This window comes from Macadamia integrifolia, chromosome 3, assembly GCF_013358625.1.
Source record: "Macadamia integrifolia cultivar HAES 741 chromosome 3, SCU_Mint_v3, whole genome shotgun sequence".
NCBI classification, from domain to species: domain Eukaryota; kingdom Viridiplantae; phylum Streptophyta; class Magnoliopsida; order Proteales; family Proteaceae; genus Macadamia; species Macadamia integrifolia.
Genome location: NC_056559.1, coordinates 3,002,080 through 3,019,616, shown reverse-complemented (window position 1 = coordinate 3,019,616; position 17,537 = coordinate 3,002,080). Strand labels below are relative to the sequence as shown.

Here is a 17,537-nt window from a genome sequence, read left to right as displayed (position 1 = left end):
TCTCAAAGCCCTTTCTTAAAACCCTTGACAAAATCCAAACCTTGTTTGTGAATCGGGTTTTTGTTTTGTTTGTTTTGGTTATTTTTGGTGGAGTAAAGCTGATCCCATACATCTCAAGTGTTAATAAAACCATACACCTACCAATAAAAAATCTATATTTGGAATCTTCATCAAGTAATTTTAAAATGTGTTTAAAAAAAAAAAAACCCATAAGGCGCCACTTCACATAAGGCAGAGCACTGCCTTACCATCTCTAGACCACATCAGCGCCAAGGCGCTGGAAAGGCGTCGCCTTACCAGCGCCTTAAAAACTATGGAAGGGAGAAAATAAAAGTGAAAGAACAATCTCGCAAATACTTAAAAAAAAATTGCAACTACTAACTAGGAGATAATGATACGAGTTTGCCAGGATCAAATTTCTACCACTGTGGAGAGAGACCCCTAGGTCCCTTGCTCACATGTTAAGTTTCAGGCCAAATGGAATTTGCCAAGTGAAAAAATAGGGCTTTAAAAAGCCAGGAAATGGAAGTGTGCAGAGTACTAGTCACCTAGTCACAATGCAGTATGTGTGCCTGGACAAACATGGGGATGCATGCCAATACACCCGGGGTATATGGCTGAACTTCAGCCTGAAATTTGACATGCAGCCTATTGAACCATCCCCTGCCTATCCAATGATTCTAAATTGCCATATCGTCCTGCCACCTTGCAGAATTAAGGGTCCCGTGAAGCAAAGTCTCTATATTGGACCTATAAAGGCAAAAGTTCCTTGTATAAATATAGGGTTACACCATGTCACAAACCCTTTTGAAAGGACAAAGTATGCACATCAGAATTAAATAATCCTCAGATTCTGGTGCAGTTCTAGATCCCCTTTTTCCATTCATTCAAATGGATGCCATATATTAGATCTAGATGCATTACTTCAATACTTCTACCAATTAGATTCCAATAAGACCTTACATAAAACTTCCACGAGATCCTTTCTCGTATGGAAGGTAAGTGACCCCAAACTTGGCATCTGTCTAGTCCAACACAACCTAACAAGCATCGTTGTCCCACAAAAGATCAATACATCTTTCGACGATAAACCTATATCTGGGCTGGAGGTCATATAATATGATCTGCAACTAGATAGTGAAAGTGTAAGACGCAAGAATCATTCCAATCAAAGAACTCAATCATATAATTCATAGATCCTAAGAGCAGAGGAAAAAATTACAACCTTCGCAACTTCAATCTCTCTTTAATAGGTAGTAAGGTGAAGGCAGGACTTGAGACTGAGCCTTGGGTTTATGGATCTGTCATTAAGTATACACAAAATCCTGTGATTCAATGTGACCTTGATCGACTCAATACCTCCGGTGAGTCGTATCAGAGGATTCCTTCAATCACTTCCAATTCAGTCACTGGGTCTTAGAATCAGTAAACTCAGAAAATGCAGCCGAGAGTCGACTCAGTAAAAGGGTTGAACTCAGACACGAATAAAATTTTGGGGTTTTTTATTGGGTTCCCCCCCCCCCCTTTCTACTTTCTTCAAGAGTTCAAACAATAATCCAACAATTTTAGGAAAACCAATTTTCTGTTTTGACTTCCTTTGAGAACAGTTTAGGGATTCAGACATCTCATCCTCAGATCCCCAAAATTGCAATGTCCTTTTCAATATTTAACATAATTTGATTCCTTTTGTTGCATTTGTTTTCTTTAGCTATAAGTGTGAGGTTGTTACTTGATATCATTTATGGGGTTTTTTTTTTTAATGTACAAATTGAAGAATGGGAGAGGGATAGGTATACTAGCAGGTCACCTTGGAATCTTATGTGCTAACGGGACTTTAACCGTAGGATTTGGTCATCTTAAATATAACCGTTAGATGGAAGCAGAAATTCAAACTTTCACTTCACCGCTGCTACACCTTCTCTATCTCCCCACCCCTACAACTGTCCCATGCCGCTGCTGACCTCTCCCTCTTGGAACAAGACCTCTCTCTCAGCTTCTCCTCCAGCCCCTCTCTCTCTCTCTCTCTCTCTCTCTCTCTCTCTCTCTCTCTCTCCAACAACGCTGAAGTATTACTTTCCTCCATTACTACGAGGTTTATCTCTCTATTCTTCCAAGAACTTCACTACTTCAACAACCACGGCATCTCTGAAACATCTCTACGAAGGTAGGATCTCCAATTCCTTTCAAGTTCAAAGTTTTAAACTCGTGGATTTTGACATTTTACTTCGTTTTCCAACCTGGATTTGCTTCTAGCTCTAGCGGCCTTCCTTCAATTCTTTAATTTCTCATTTTAGTTTTCTCCAATTAGATTTCTGATTTCTAATGCGTACGGTTCTTCAAAAGTGAGGAGTTGCCATTCAGTTCAGTCGGCACCCCCCTCCATTGACACCATACATTCTAACCGTTGTTACAGATCAATGGACGCTCTCATTGAAAGTAAATAAGCTGCGCAAATAACTTTAATTTATAAAAGCTAAAAAAAATTGAAGACTCCATTAATCAATCAATCTTTTCCAATAAATGGGAAAATTGTTACGACAGATTCAAATAATGCCTAAACCCAGATTGTACAATAGCATATAGATGGATTTGGAACGACAAATGAGGGTTCAGGTTGTAGCAATGAGCAAGGGAGAGATAGAGGTTGAAACAGACAGTTGAGAGAGAGATGGAGCAGCTCCAACCAGCAGCGATGGGCCCAGTGGCAATGGCGAGAAAGAGAGAGATGAGAACAGTGTAACGGCCGGTTGAGAAAAAGAGAGATGCAGGTGAAGGCACCCACTTTTTATGCATGTTAGGGTTTGTTGCGTCCCTATCCAAGATGGAAGGGGCAGAGACAGCAGGTGGGGGGACTGTAAAGGCAGGGTGGGAGAGAGATCAAAGAGAGGGGCAGTGAAGGATCGATGGAATTTATAGAAGGGAGAGTGGAGCTAGAGGCAGAGATGGAGAGGAGAGGGAGAAGGAGGACTGTAGAATGCCAGTGGTGGGTAGGTTATGCAAGACAACAGTTACAAACAGTTTAGATGTAAACTATCTTCCAATGGTCAATAAACGCTAGCATACTTTATTCCTAGGTAACCCACTAGTGTACCCACCCTTTTTCCCTTAAAGAATATACATGTGAATTTTTTTAAGTTTGCAATAACTAATAATGATGATATCAATGTATGAGTTTCTAAATCTTCACTACATGGCTCTGAGTTACCGGATTATGAATTATATTACATGGATAATTTACGAGCACAGATATTATTGATGTATGAGTTTCTCTGAAAGCATGGCATCAAAACCCATCAGGTCTTCTTAGGATAGATTATACAAACATGGTGCAACCACAGCATTTCTGGAAAGCAATTTCCCAATCCACATTCTATTAAGAGATTTTGCCAATATTATTTTCTCTTCTAAAATTCTAGCACTTTCTTGAATATTTGTCAGATTGGCTTCAAGTTATTTTTTTAATACTGCTGAAGATGTTTTGTACTAAGTAAAACAAAGTAAGAGGATTGAATGCATATCTCATGTTTACCAAATAACAAGAGCTACAGTTAACTACCAGAATTGCTCAAATTTTAATCTGATGTTGCATAGGTTAAAAAAGGTGCAAAACACAATCAACCAAAATCTGACAAGGTTCAATGCCTTGGTAAGTGGATCAAATTCCAGTACTTAATTCTCTTTTCCAAATTCAAAACAGATATTTTTGGAAGAAAGTCAAAACTATTCTCTCATTTTTAAGACTTCCTAAATCATGAGGAAACAGGTTGTTTCTCGTGTATGAGAAGAGAAAAGGAAATTGATGAATGCACATTAAAACTAAAAGAAACATAAATTGATGAATGCACATTACACCTAAAAGAAAACATACTTCTCAAAAGACTCACGAGCAATTGTTGCTAAATGTTTTGCATCAGCCTCTAGAACAGTTGACAAGCCTGAAATCCCACCATTTTGAGGAGCAAGGGGAACCAGTTTCCTTGCCCCGGCAATTAGAAATCGTGAATCACCACAAATCCGCTTAATGACATAGTCTAGTTTTTTGTGGAGAGAAACCGGAAGCCAATGAAGCCACTCATTGATTCCTCCTCTTGGCCTTGTAACGCGCTGCAATGAGGTCAAGATGTTAATGGTGGGAATGTGATAAAATATCAGATATGGAGTAAAACCATCTTTTCCCGTTATCAAAATGTCTGTTGACTTCTGAAAAGAATAAACATTATGCCCCTATATATGACACCATAAATCATATCATAATTATAAAAAAAATAGTAACACGTGCTTCAGATTGCTGTCAATATGCAAACAAAAATTCTGGAAAAAAAAAATTCCACACATGGAATACCAACAATATCTTGTTTTAAAAAATATCTGATAAATGTAAAGTGTATATGGTGTGTAACTTGCTCAATCATAAGTAAAGAAGGAAATATAGAGGATGATATTGCTCAGAGAATTAAAATATGATGGATTAAGTGCAGAGGTGCATCCAATATTGTGTGATCGGCGTATTACTTTAAAGCTTAAAAGAAAATTTTTATAGGACTGGCATACAATCGGCTATAATGTATGGTGCAGAATGTTATGTAGTTAAGAAGCGTCATATAGATAAACTAAATGTAGCAGAAATGAGGATGTTGTGATGGATATGTGGCAAAACTATGAAGGAAAAGTAAGGAATGACCATATTAGAGCTGAGTTGAGAGTAGCTCCGATACATGGTAAGCTACGAGAAATTCGTTTAAAATGGCAAGGTCATGTTCAATAAAGGCCTTGGGATGCCAGCACGAAGGAGTGATTTGATTCAGATTGAAGGATCTAAAAGAGCCAGGGGCATGCCTAAACTAACACTAGGAGAAGTGATAAAGAAAGACATGCATAGTTTAGGCCTCGTATCAGATATGACTTCGAATAGAGCTTATTAGAGAGCAAGTTGTGCTTGAAAGATTAAAATTCGACGCAAAACTAGATGGAGACTCATGGACAGACGGTCCTGGGAGCTTTTGTCAAAACAAAAAACAGTGGATTTTGAGTTCTCTGTTTCGTGGTCTTCCGTGGTGGCGTACGGCCTTCCATGAAAAAGTATTTAATGATCTGAACTTAGTAAGTTTGAATTAGAGCTCCAACGGCTAGTTCTTCTTGGAACTTAGGAAAGCCTTGGTTATGGAGGAAGAATTAATTCTTTCCATTATTGGTTTGAACTTAAATGCAAATATCTTTGAAAACCCGAGCTTGACTCTAGACGGCTATTTGTTGCCTATATAAAAAATTGAGTCACAAGGACTTAATAAACAATTGATCCAAGCTAAAAAGAGATATCATTTTGAAAAGGGAAAGAAAGATCTCGTGATGATTCAGTGAACTTCATTGGCATAGTTACAAACTTAAGAAGAAGTCATTTTGTTGCATATTGAGTGAGCTAGGAGTAGCTCATGGATTGTATAGGTGGTGTACAAGAACGGAAATCCTTGGCCAGTTGGTCCAAGTACTCAACCCGAAGGACTGAGATTGAGTAGTGAAATCCTTGGCCATAGAGGTCTAGGTGCCAATCCAAAGGACTGGTTCGTGTGTAAGGCTTGACTCCCACCATTTGGAAAGAAATCCCTATAGTGGAAAACAAAATCCTTTGTATGGTGGACTGGGGTAGTGGATGTAGGATCGACAATCCGAAACATTATAAATCGCTTGTGTCATGTTTGGTTATTTCTTTTCCTTCATCTTCGATTGTGTTCAAGTTTATCATGCCTTCTAATTTCAAAACTAGTTAACAATAAAAGACCTTCCATCAGTTCAAGTGTTTGAGTTTGAGAAACCTCACACCCAATTCACCCCCAGCCCTTCTCGGGTGTTGCCATTTGATTAAACAATAATTTAAGTAACAATAAATGGTAAACCATTCAGCTAAGCATTTTAATAATGAACTAAGCTTTGTGATATGTTAACTGGGAAACATTATGGACAGGCAGAAATTCACATAGTTTCATACCAGCATGCATTTAGGCTACCACAACACTGGCTCAGTATTCTGAAAGTTAACAATATTTAGGAATTAGTAATCACTTCTAAAAATTAAATAAATCTTTTCATAAAAAAATGAACATCACATGGTAATGGTTAAAATAGCCTTTGGAAAACTTGAACATCAGAATTCCAAAAAGAAACACATGGTGAAAGACCTAACCACTGAGTTGTGCAGAAATTACAATACATTAGAGATAGAAAAATGTAATATTTTCAATAATTCAAAGAGAGAGGGTTAAGGGATGAGGAAAAAATCGCAAAATTAAAAGAGAAAAGAAACCAGGGGAAGCAAAAACTCACATAGAACGACTGCCTATCTGAAAGCCCGAGAGCGCGAACCAATCCAAAACTCTGATTCTCCGAACCAGCAAAACCATTTCCGATTATCACCGCGCGCCTAATAACACTGTAAACTCCGCCTTCAAATATCTCCGGCATGCCAATAGAACCGCTAGGCGGTTCAGGAAGCCTGATTGCCCTCATCGGATGCTAAAATTCTAAGCAAACCTCTTCAATTGAGACAGCATAGATGAGAAAGCAGCTAGGTTTTATGTATCTCTCTTTTTATATTGGAAAAATAAAGTTTACAGAAAAGAAGGGTTTCGAAAATCTTATATGCGACAGAATGAATTTTGAGTTCCTTTCTTGCTTTTTTACATAAATTCGGACTTCGAATCACTCTTAAATTTTGAACAAGAAAAGAGTTCCATCTCAATCGAGCAAATAGATCACTAGGGTTTGGTGGCGGTTACAGAGAGCTTTCGTTGCGACTTGGTTTCCAGAATTCTTCACGTCAACAAGCTTCTCTCTCACTTTTTCTAAGTTTCCTTTTTAACTGATTTTATACAATGCAGTATGCACCAAAACTTAAAGCTCTTGTCCGATGCCAATTTTTTCCCAGATGTGTTTTTTATTTTTTTTTTTGTATAAATTAAGTGTGACCTCTACTCTCCGATACGCAGCAAAATGACCATTCCATCCCTCGTGAAAGATGAAAATCTTACCACCATCTTTCAACTAAGTGCTTCATTGGCTTTCTGCATTAATATAGAGACCACCCTGTCTTTTAGGAACCCTCACCCTTTTTTTTATAGATCATTTTATTAAATGATATCCTTTGTACCTACAACTTAATTCATAGACGCTCTTTGCAACTCTGCATGCCCACTTACCTTTGTCCCACCTCTGATTCCCACCATCTACAATAGAATCCTGTCTATTTGCACGGCCATTGCGTCACACACAGACACAGGCCAATGGGGAAGCCACACATAAGTATTGGGGCTGGGAAGTAGAGGTATACATGTGGGTTGGGTTCTTTTCTCCAACTTTATTTTAATTTTTAGACCAAAGGGATTTGAATAATAAGTAAAATAATTAATAACCAAATATGAAATGATTTGGAGTTAGAATATAACCATGGATTCAAGTCCTCTTTAGCTACACTCGACGCCCACCACACATCTTATGGTTAGATAACCCTTGAGATGTGTGCCCAGGATGCTCCCAACCGTCGGGCGTGGCTGAGCGGATGAAAATCCTCTGTTTTTCTCATCCCTGTTTTTCCTTGTTTTGCTACCTCCAGAACACGACACGTGGACAACTTTAAGACCAACGCACCGGATGTAATAATCATCACCCAACCTTGACCGTTGATGTTAAAATTATCCACGTGTCGTGTTCTGGAGGTAACAAAACAAGGAAAAACAAGGATAAGAAAAACAGGGGATTTTTTTCCTGGTTGAGCAGCCAACATAAAAGGAGAGGTTTAGGATCATGTAACCACATGGGGTATTTATACCAAAATATATATATATATATAACAACATGATGGGAAGCAGGATTGGTAGGGGTCAAGGAGTAGCAGAAGGAGGTGATGGGAGGTGGGATAGGGGTAAGGGATGGGGTTGGAGAGTTGGAGGGTGTGGAATCAGCGAGTTGCAGGTATAGAGGAGGATATACGGCAAAATTGGAAAAAAAAAAATCTTGATTAACTAACTAATGTTATCAGTTTCAGAAAGCTGTAGTTCTGGATATTTGTTGGATTTCAACTGGGGGAGTAACTATACAACGCAGAGAAGCTAAGGGAGCCGAGGAGTTCAGTTCTGAATGAAGAACAAGTCAATTCCACATTGTCTTCTGAAAGAGGTTCCTACAACTAAAGGGTTGTTAATGGAGGTGGTCGGCGGTAACTCGCCTAGCCCAAGTTCCATTTCTATTGCAGAAAACAGAGTTGCTCAGTTGGTTAGCGCTTGTCTCGTTGCAGCAGGTCCTAGGCTTTCATGGTCTCAGGCAGTCAGGCGTCTTGGCTATTCTTTTCCTGCAAAACATGAATGTAATCTTCATGTCCTATTTCCATGTCGAAAATTGGGATGGACGAATACATGTGATCCCATTCACATCTGACCCACAATGGAGGTGGAAGTGAAGAGACCTCTTAATTCCCAAGATATGACCTTTTGATTGGATTGAAAGCAAGGCTGCAAATTAATGATGACAATTCACAGTTATTAAGATTCAACCATAATGTCAAATCACCTTGGATGTTGGGTGGGAGAAGACTCTTCCATTAACGGGGTTGGGATGGATCTGTTACGTATTATCACTTTCAGAATTTTTTTTATTTTTAACTTTCAGAATTTAAACCGTAAAGCAATGAAGGATTTCACGTGCGTAGGTTTTACTGGTGTTGCGGAAGAGATCTGAGTTTCCAGGGTAGGATTAGAAATATATATATATATATGAGAGAGAGAGAGAGAGAGAGAGAGAGAGAGAGATATTATATTGTAGAAATACAATCTTCAATCGATGCACAAGATAATAAAAAAATAGAATAAATAATGTACACGGATTTTACGAGGTTTCGTAAGGTTGCTACGTCCCCAGTGAGATGAGATCCTGTTTCACTATCAATGGAGAATAGGGTTACAGCGTTCGTCCTCACACTTTTCAGTATTACTTGCATTACAGAGAAAGAAATCATCGCTACAAATATATAGTGAAAAATCCTAATCCGAAAAGTACACAATTGCCCTCAAATAAAAATTCAAGCAAGGAGTTGCGTCTCCTACACCCCACCACGGCCCGTTAACCAATTAGCGGAACAATTGTCCTGCCTGTTGAGGTGCTACATCAGTACTCCCTGAATTAAACTGCGACGGAATACAAGACATCGTACACCAACACATACCTACGGATAGTTACTATTAAAGGTGGAGTTGAAAAGTAGGTCCTGGCATCCTGCTTTCAAAACTCGGAAATTGTTCATAAATGGAGATTAACCCTTTTGATGATCTCTCTGTGAATCTGAAATGAAACCCATCTAGTGAAAAGTATGACGTTTTCCAAATATATAAGAACTGAAAATCTGTAATTATTGACTTCATATATTTTTCAACTAATTTGAAATTTTGACTTTCAACATTGGTAGAATGGATTGGCCGTCGCCTGTAATTTTTGAATGAAATGATGACTCTGACCTAACCCACCCACATCCAGCTACTAGAAATTAATAAGGGTCGTTAGAAGATCAGTAAAGCTGTATTCTTATCGTCAAATTCAATTCTCTCTGAAACTTGCTTCTCCGGAAGAGTTGGAATTTCTAATTCATGCCCTTCCAGTGTTCTTCTTCTTCTTCCGCTGATGTGGGTTCCTTTCATTGTGACAGATTTTTTCTTTACCTAAGGAGGATTTAGTTTGGGATTCGCAAGAGATCGCTAGATGGAAGATTACATTTTGAATTTGCTGGTTTGGGCACTTATTTCATGGACAACAGCTTTTATCCTGATCAGAAAAATCTTCCCAAAACGCTCATTCAGTTTCTGCAACCGCATTGTTTCTACAGTCCATGCTTCCTTGGCAGTCACTTTGTGTTCTCTCTCTGTTGAGGATTGGCGATGCCCAGTTTGTCCTTTGGCTTCTATGTCTTCTCCTTCACAGGTATCTCTCTCCAAAACTTGATACTTTGATTGATACTGTGAAAGAATTTCAGGGGATGAACTTTGATCTTATTGTTGGCTCTTGCAGATGAAGACTTTGGCTGTTACTCTTGGTTACCTCATTTATGATCTCACATGTTGCTTGTTTGATGACCATGTGAACATAGATAATACAGTTCATCATCTGGTTAGCATTCTTGGACTTGGGGCTGGCCTTGCCTATAAAAGGGTGAGTACTCTATTCTCTCCTGGTTAATTCATTTGCAATCTTGAAAATGCTTTTTGATGCTCAAAATATTATAAAGGATTCTGTAACCTCAAGCATTCAATCAGTTGATCCTCCAATAAGTTTCAAAATGTGAACTAAAGCTGCCATGAGGAAGATTACTTAGATTAAATAAAAAAAGTCTCTATATCCACAGTAGTCCTTTGACATTTTATGTTATAAGCCTTTAACATTTTATGTTATAAGCCATTAACATTTTATGAATTGTATAGTTTTTGCCTTTGAGAAGACTATCTTTACATGTACAATTGCATATTATAATATTGTTTTGTTATCCAAATAGTGTGGATCAGAGATGGTTGCAGCACTGTGGATTACAGAGATCTCCAGCCCTTTTCTCCACATGAGGGAACTTCTCAAAGAAATTGGTTACAGAGATACTGACCTTAATTTAGCTGCTGATGTTAGTTCCATTTCTTAAAACCCTAAGTGTCTTCTGTTTTCTATGCGTTTCACTTATAGTTTATATTATCTGATTTCTTGATTAGGCTACACTAATTTTGATTATATGTAGATTTTGTTTGCAGTAATCTTCACATTTGCAAGAATGGTAGGCGGACCTTACCTCACTTATGTGACTCTAACTGCTAACAACCCACTACTCATAAAGGTGAGATGTTAATCTGCACTACTCATACTTCTTATTTGTTTTTAATCAATCACTAAAACCTATCTCAGCCAATCCGGATCGGCGCAATCCTGTACTGAAACTAGGGTTACCCTGATCCGAATCCTGAATCCTGGTTTTAAACCCTGCCCATGACCCTTTTTTTTTTCTTTTTAATGTTGAAAAAACAGATGTTATATTGTTTCCTTTAACTGGTTGTGTCTTGTGTTTTGGTTATAGGCGATGGGGCTCGGATTGCAATTAGTGAGTGCTTTCTGGTTCTACAAGATAGCAAGGATGGTGAAGAACAAACTGACCAAGAGAAATACATCTAAAAAATTGACCTGAAGCATGAAGGCCCCATGTGTGTTTCTATGATATTTGAGGGATGTAGAAGGAAAATTGATATCATGTTGTTGATCTAGGAAGGCTTATTTCTCCTTCTCTCTAAGCATTGGAACTTTTATATCTGAGATGATACTTAAAACTCAGCTGGGAAATGTACCAAGAAAGAAACTTCAAATCAGAATTGAATCAATGAAAATTTTCTATTGTGAGAGAGGAGTTGACATAGGTGCTTACAATGACTTCTTTGGATCCCCTAGGATTGCTGCAAGCATAAAAAAGGGCACTGTACTGGTGCCACGAGCATAGATGTAGGGCCCGTTTGATAACGTTTCAAGAAACGCGTTTCTGTCGTTTCTGTTTTCAGAAACAACAGAAATGGAGCAAAAAGCGTTTGATAAAACTGTTTCGTTTCACTTATTTTTAGAAATAGAAATAGAAATTTTTACTTATTTATGGTTCAAGAAACGACCTAGGCCACTTGTTTCGCCGTTTCTGGAAACGACTTGTGGCAATTCTTTCACTGATTACCATCGACTTCTAAAAACATGACTTATCAAACACCTTCAATTTCGTTTCTGTTTCTAAAAGCGGAAATTTATGTTTCGATCGTTTCTTGAAACAAAAAAGACAGAAACATTATCAAACAGGCCCGTAGTTTATGGTATCAATTGCCGTCGATACTGATACTCATATGTATGAGCCATATCGAGCCGATACTGTTCAAAAGGTCATTTTTTCACTTTAAAAAAAAAAAAAAAAAGATGTCCACGTGGTGTAATTTTTATTTTTCTATGCTTAGGTCGTTTGACAAGCAAGGGAGCTGAAGGGAACCTGATGGCGAACACCCTCGCTGCTACCTAAATCTGTTTCAACACCCTTCCCTACCTCCATTTCTCTTTCCGGTCTAGGCCCCCTCCCCATTCTCCGGCGTTCCTTCCCCATTACCTGGTCTTGACGGCGGCGAAGGCCCTCCCACCGATGCTCCTCTGTTTTCTGAAGACTAATTGTTTAAGTTCTATCTTGGGTGCATTGACCCTCTTACCTCTACCCCCTACCTCTCTCATCTTGTCCCATCCTACCCTTTGTTGGAATTTACAAAATCCTCTTCACTACAAAACACCCAACACCTTTTCTCTCTTTCACACTGACATAACAATTCCTCTTCCTCCATTTCCTTTTTAACTCATCACTCCATCCTGCTACCCTGAACACTGATCAACTTCTACTGCTCCGATCGACCTCAACCACAACACCAGCTGAGCTGATGTCGACCTCGACCAAACACCGACACAAACAGCCTGTTCCTCCGCCTTCTGAAAATGTGCATACCCAAACCCTGGCATTCGATCACGCCAACATCCCTGCTCCAAGTAAGCCCAGCCGTTCTCGGCCTAGTAAATCCTCTCACTGAAGCCATTATCGGTCTATTTGAAACTCACTAGTGTATCCAAAACCTATGCAAGGGAACAGTGGTTCTATTACTGGCTACAAGGCCTCACCACTTTCACTTTTTGGATATGTCGTTGGCTTTCCGGAACCAACTCGAGATGTCTTAAAGGACTCTCTGGTTCAACTTTGGGAATCAAAAGGTGCCTCATTGATTGTCTCTTATAACAAAGGTCATTTCTTTGTGGAATTTTCTTCTTCTCTGTATAGGGATCGAGTGTTGCTAAACTCTCCCTGGTGGATTAGTATCCCTTCTACATTTGATGCCTCATGCTGTTGATGGTATGAGGCTGAACAACAATTCATCCCTTTGTGGATTCAGATTTCGGGTATACCCGATGCATGCTTCTATGCAAAACCCCTTTCGGGAAGCCATTGCTGGTATTGGCAAGTGCACTGATCTTATTCTTAACCCCGTGGAATTAGGTCTTCCACCCTTGACTGCAAGGGCCAAAGTTTTCTTCAAGAAAAGCCTGGCATTATGTCTACTTTCAAAGATCAGGAACAACTATGGGAATAATACACCCATTGTCATTAAATATGAATTACACTCTATCTGCTTCACTTGTGGCCGATTCCTCCATAGTACAGATTATTGCCCTTTTGACAAGGATGATATGGGTATCCCACTTCCACCCAAAGGTTACTTCAACAATGCCTTGATTTCTCCAATCATGGTCAATAATTGGCCTTGGTCTGATGATCCATCCCAACAGTGTCCTGATATGCACCCTGTGGTAGGGCACCCAGCTCCTTTCCCACCACAATCGATGGAAGACACAGAGGACTTATCTATTGCATCCTTATTTGTGGAGAAACAGGTTGACCCCATCTCATCACTTATGGAAAGCTCCAATGAACTACAAGTCCACAACACTGGTAATATAGATGGCCCAGCTAGCACTGGACTGGTATTTGGATTCTTCCCACCACTGCCCTTCCCTTTAACCCCCTTCCACACATTGTCATGCGCCCAACCATTGAATGTTGCCCCACCGGTTGGGCCATCAAACCAAATCATGCATGGTAATACCCATAACACTGCTTGCCCTGAATTACCTGGTCTAAAACTACCCCCAAATGCCTCCATTACAATTCACCAACATTTCTACTAGCAACATAAACCCAACTCCCAAAGTCTCAACCCAACTGATGCTTGTCAATCTACTATACCATGTGGCAACTCACAGACCTAGCCATTCAGCCACCTTGGGAAAGCCTTTGAGTTAAGCAGGAAGAGGAAGAGGAATTCCCATCTACCCACCTTTGACCTTAACTCCAAAGCCTGAAAGCCTTCATCCTTGAGTCCATAACCACATCCTCCCACCCCAACACCTTTTCCATGCACTCAAGTTATGGCTAAGCGATTTTTCTTCGGACTCAGACTGATCCCCACACGCCCAATCTAATACTCAAGGGGTGGAGAACCGAGCATTGGTTGGGATTCGGGCTGGAGATGACTCGTCAGACCGGGTACAACCCTCTACCTTATCTTCCTCTTTTCAAAATGCTGACCCTCATTATCTTTTCATTCTATTTTGCGTTGTTTTCTCATGGTTTACTCTCAGCCATCGTGATATATATTACTCTTAAGCTATAATTTCTCTTTATTCTCTCCGTACTTAGAGTTTATTGTTGCCACTGTTTGTTTTACTGGGTATAGCTATTACTATCTCATCTAACATTTGTGCTCTGTAATACTTACACAATGATACTTTTTTCTTAGAATGTTCACGGTTTACATAACCCCTTTACCAAAAAATGCTTGACCAATCATTGTAAAGCCATACGGCCAGTTATTATTTTTTTATGTGAAACTAAATGTAAGGACAATGAGTCCTACAAATTGCCGGGTTTCTTTGATTCCTATAATGCCAAATGGTACTTCAATATAGGGGTGTCAATATCCAAACCGGACCGGTTAAACCGGACCGGACCGAACCGATTAAGTCAGATCCAAACCGAACCGATGGCTTATTGGGCCGGTTTCGGTTTGTATATTAAATTGAATCCGGTCTCGGTTCGGTTCGGGCTAGCCCGTTGGGCCACCGAAAGCGCCGGAAATTTGCACCGAAACCGGAACCGATCCAAACCGACCCGAGCCCACCGTTTAACCCCTAAATATAAAATTGCAAATTCGACATTTTAACCTCAAAACACGGCTTCAAGTCTTCAACCTTTCAAAACTTGAAAACCCTAAATCCCTAATTTTTCAAAGAGCGAGTGAGCAGCAGGCAGCCCAGGTTGGTGACGCCATGACGCCGTGACGCCGTGACGCCGTGAGAGAGTGAGCAGCAGGCAGCAGCGGCCAACAACTACAATTTCTACCAAACGTCATCTTTCTTTTCCTCTTTTCATCACAAATGTTAATAATACTGGGTCGAAAATCAATGACACCGAAGAGGGTCCGTAAGATTAAGTTCATTCAATGACAATAACTTGAAGAAGATCTACGGGGGCTGTAAGCTTTCTTACCTTAGTTCGTTCAACAGATCAGCGCTAAAGCTTCTAGAACAGAATCTTGGATCAGAATCGTAAAGGTCTGCAAATCGACCATAAAAGAATGCCCATTTGTTCCATGAAGATGGAGATCACTGGCTGATTCTTGAAACAGACGAGGTATACACTTCCCTTCTCTCGTCCCTCCCTCTCTCCCCTTCTCGATTTCCAACTTCTTTTTAGTTGAGTTCTTTCTTCTGATTCTCTGACTTCTTGAGGTCGTAGGCTGTTATGCTTATGTTTTACTTTTTTTTCTTTGTCAAATGTGTGCCTAATTACATAGCTCGATTTTGAATAGCATAATGCCATAATCTGTAGGATTCTTTCATTATCTCTATGACTCTATCTGTGGTACCTTTTCTAGGCTCCTGTTTGCATTATACATATACAAAGTAGTTCTTCATTTTAAAACTTTGTTAATGTCTTCTAATTAGGAAGGGCCGAAGGGGCAACAAGGTGAGTTTTGTATAAACCTAGTTCTGACTTTTGAGTTTTGACTACTGCAAAATAACTTGCTGATTTTCTTGCTGATACAATAGTTAGCTGTCAATATATAGTTGCACACGAGCCACATCTATGTTCTCTTTCTGTTGAAGACCATTTTTGTACCTGCATCTATCTCTACATGTACATTATTTAGTGTCTTTTGTCCTTATAGTCATTTTTACCTAATTATAAGAAAAGTAATCTTATGTATTACTGATTGATTGAAATGAGGGGATTGAAGGACTGAATTGATCAGTATTACTTTGTTTTCCCCCTTAATATCATAATATAGAACTTTCCAATTCAGTTTGGTGCATATAAACACTGAAGGTCTATGTCAAGAGTTGGTAATTATTTTTGTATATTGTATAAATTATTTGCAAAGATGCGTCAGACATTTTCACTTGACTATTTTACCCTTCATTTTTATTTAAATTACATCACTCCTTCATTATTGCACGGTTTGCACATCGACAGCGACGACAGGTAAAGTTGTAAAGCTTGTGTTTTAATTGAGAACTAATGTTTCCCTCATCCAACAGCCGATTTGAGACCCCTGCAACCTTCAAGTTCTCTCTCTACAAATTTCAGCTCTTTCTTTGGTACTCCAGCCTCCAGGACCCAGGTATATCCTTTCAGTCAATTTTATCCTTCCGTATTTTATTTTTGAATCTTATTTATGTTTTTTCAACTTCTTCAAATATGAGTGTTTGAATCAAATTTCAGCATGCAATAGTGTATTATATAGGGCTAATTTAAAGAGGTCATTTTTGAATTTGTAATGCTTGGTATTCTTATTTTATTAATATCTTATTTATGTTTTCTTATTAATTATAGAAATGCCCATCAATATAGAAGATGAGCCCGATTGTGGGTCAGATGCTGATGTTATGTCTGATGATGGACCATATATTCCTGGAATTCCATCAACAGAACCTTCAAGTGTCGTAACACTTGAAACAAATGCAACTACCAAAAGGAAAAGAAGGAGTGTAGTTTGGGATGAGTTCACAATCATTGATGGGCAGGGTTTTGATGATGGAAAGAATCGAGCTGAATGCAAAAGATGTAAGCAAGTTTATAGGGCTGATAGTAATATTAATGGTACTGGAAGCCTTAGGAGACATATTCTACATTGCCCAAAAAGGGAAAACAAAGGAAACACAAGCACCCAAATGATTTTTGGTGTAAATGATGGGAAAGTGATGTTAAGAGACCAAAAAGTTGACCAAGATTTTGTGCGGGACAAAATTACGAAGCTTATTGTGAGACATGAGTTACCTTTAGTTTTTGTTGAGTATGAGGAGTTCAGAGAGTTAATTACATACCTTTTTCCGGGCTATACCCATATTGCTCGAAACACACAAATGTCAGATATTTTGAGGTTATACAATTTGGAGTCCATTAGAATCAGGAATTTACTTAACTCATTTCCTGGGAGGATTTCTTTGACAAGTGATTTATGGACATCTATCACTAATGATGGATACATTGCTTTGACTGCCCATTACATTGATAAGGATTGGGTGTTGCATAAGAAGTTGTTGAAGTTTTGCATCATGCCACCTCCACACACTGGCATCCATATTTGTGAAATGGTTTCAAAAATCTTGTCTGACTAGGGTATTGATCGGAAATTATTTTCAATTACTTTAGATAATGCCACAGCTAATTTCTGTTTTGTTGACTTGCTGAAGAAAAATTTGAATTTGAAGAATGCTCTTTTATGTAGAGGATTACACTTTCATAATAGGTGTTGTGCACATATTCTTAATCTTATTGTACAAGCTGGACTGAAACACATAGATGACTCTGTGGTGTTGGTGCGATCTAGTATAGCCTATGTGAAAGGATCACATGCAAGAAAAGTAAAATTCTTGGAAATTTGTAAGCAATTGGGATTACAAAG

General features: G+C 39.0%; 3 protein-coding genes across 3 annotated transcripts in view; 2 read left to right on the top strand and 1 right to left on the bottom strand.

Moving 5' to 3' along the window:
• LOC122072598 (mitochondrial fission protein ELM1-like) overlaps positions 1–6,858 on the bottom strand; it is a gene marked incomplete in the record, with an annotated part of 11,113 nt that extends 4,255 nt beyond the window's left edge. The window contains 2 exon segments of the mRNA XM_042636959.1: positions 3,869–4,104; positions 6,319–6,858. Coding sequence (XP_042492893.1) covers positions 3,869–4,104; positions 6,319–6,501 — 419 coding nt within the window.
• Positions 6,859–9,557: 2,699 nt separating this feature from the next.
• On the top strand, positions 9,558–11,406 carry LOC122073471 (TLC domain-containing protein 5-like). Its single transcript, XM_042638062.1, has 5 exons — positions 9,558–9,957; positions 10,045–10,185; positions 10,526–10,645; positions 10,757–10,852; positions 11,090–11,406. The coding sequence occupies exons 1-5, from the start codon at positions 9,739–9,741 to the stop codon at positions 11,195–11,197; spliced, it is 684 nt and encodes a 227-aa protein (XP_042493996.1). The 5' UTR covers positions 9,558–9,738; the 3' UTR covers positions 11,198–11,406.
• Positions 11,407–16,467: 5,061 nt separating this feature from the next.
• On the top strand, positions 16,468–17,250 carry LOC122073701 (zinc finger BED domain-containing protein RICESLEEPER 2-like). Its single transcript, XM_042638325.1, has one exon. The coding sequence runs from the start codon at positions 16,468–16,470 to the stop codon at positions 17,248–17,250; it is 783 nt and encodes a 260-aa protein (XP_042494259.1).
• Positions 17,251–17,537: the final 287 nt, after the last annotated feature.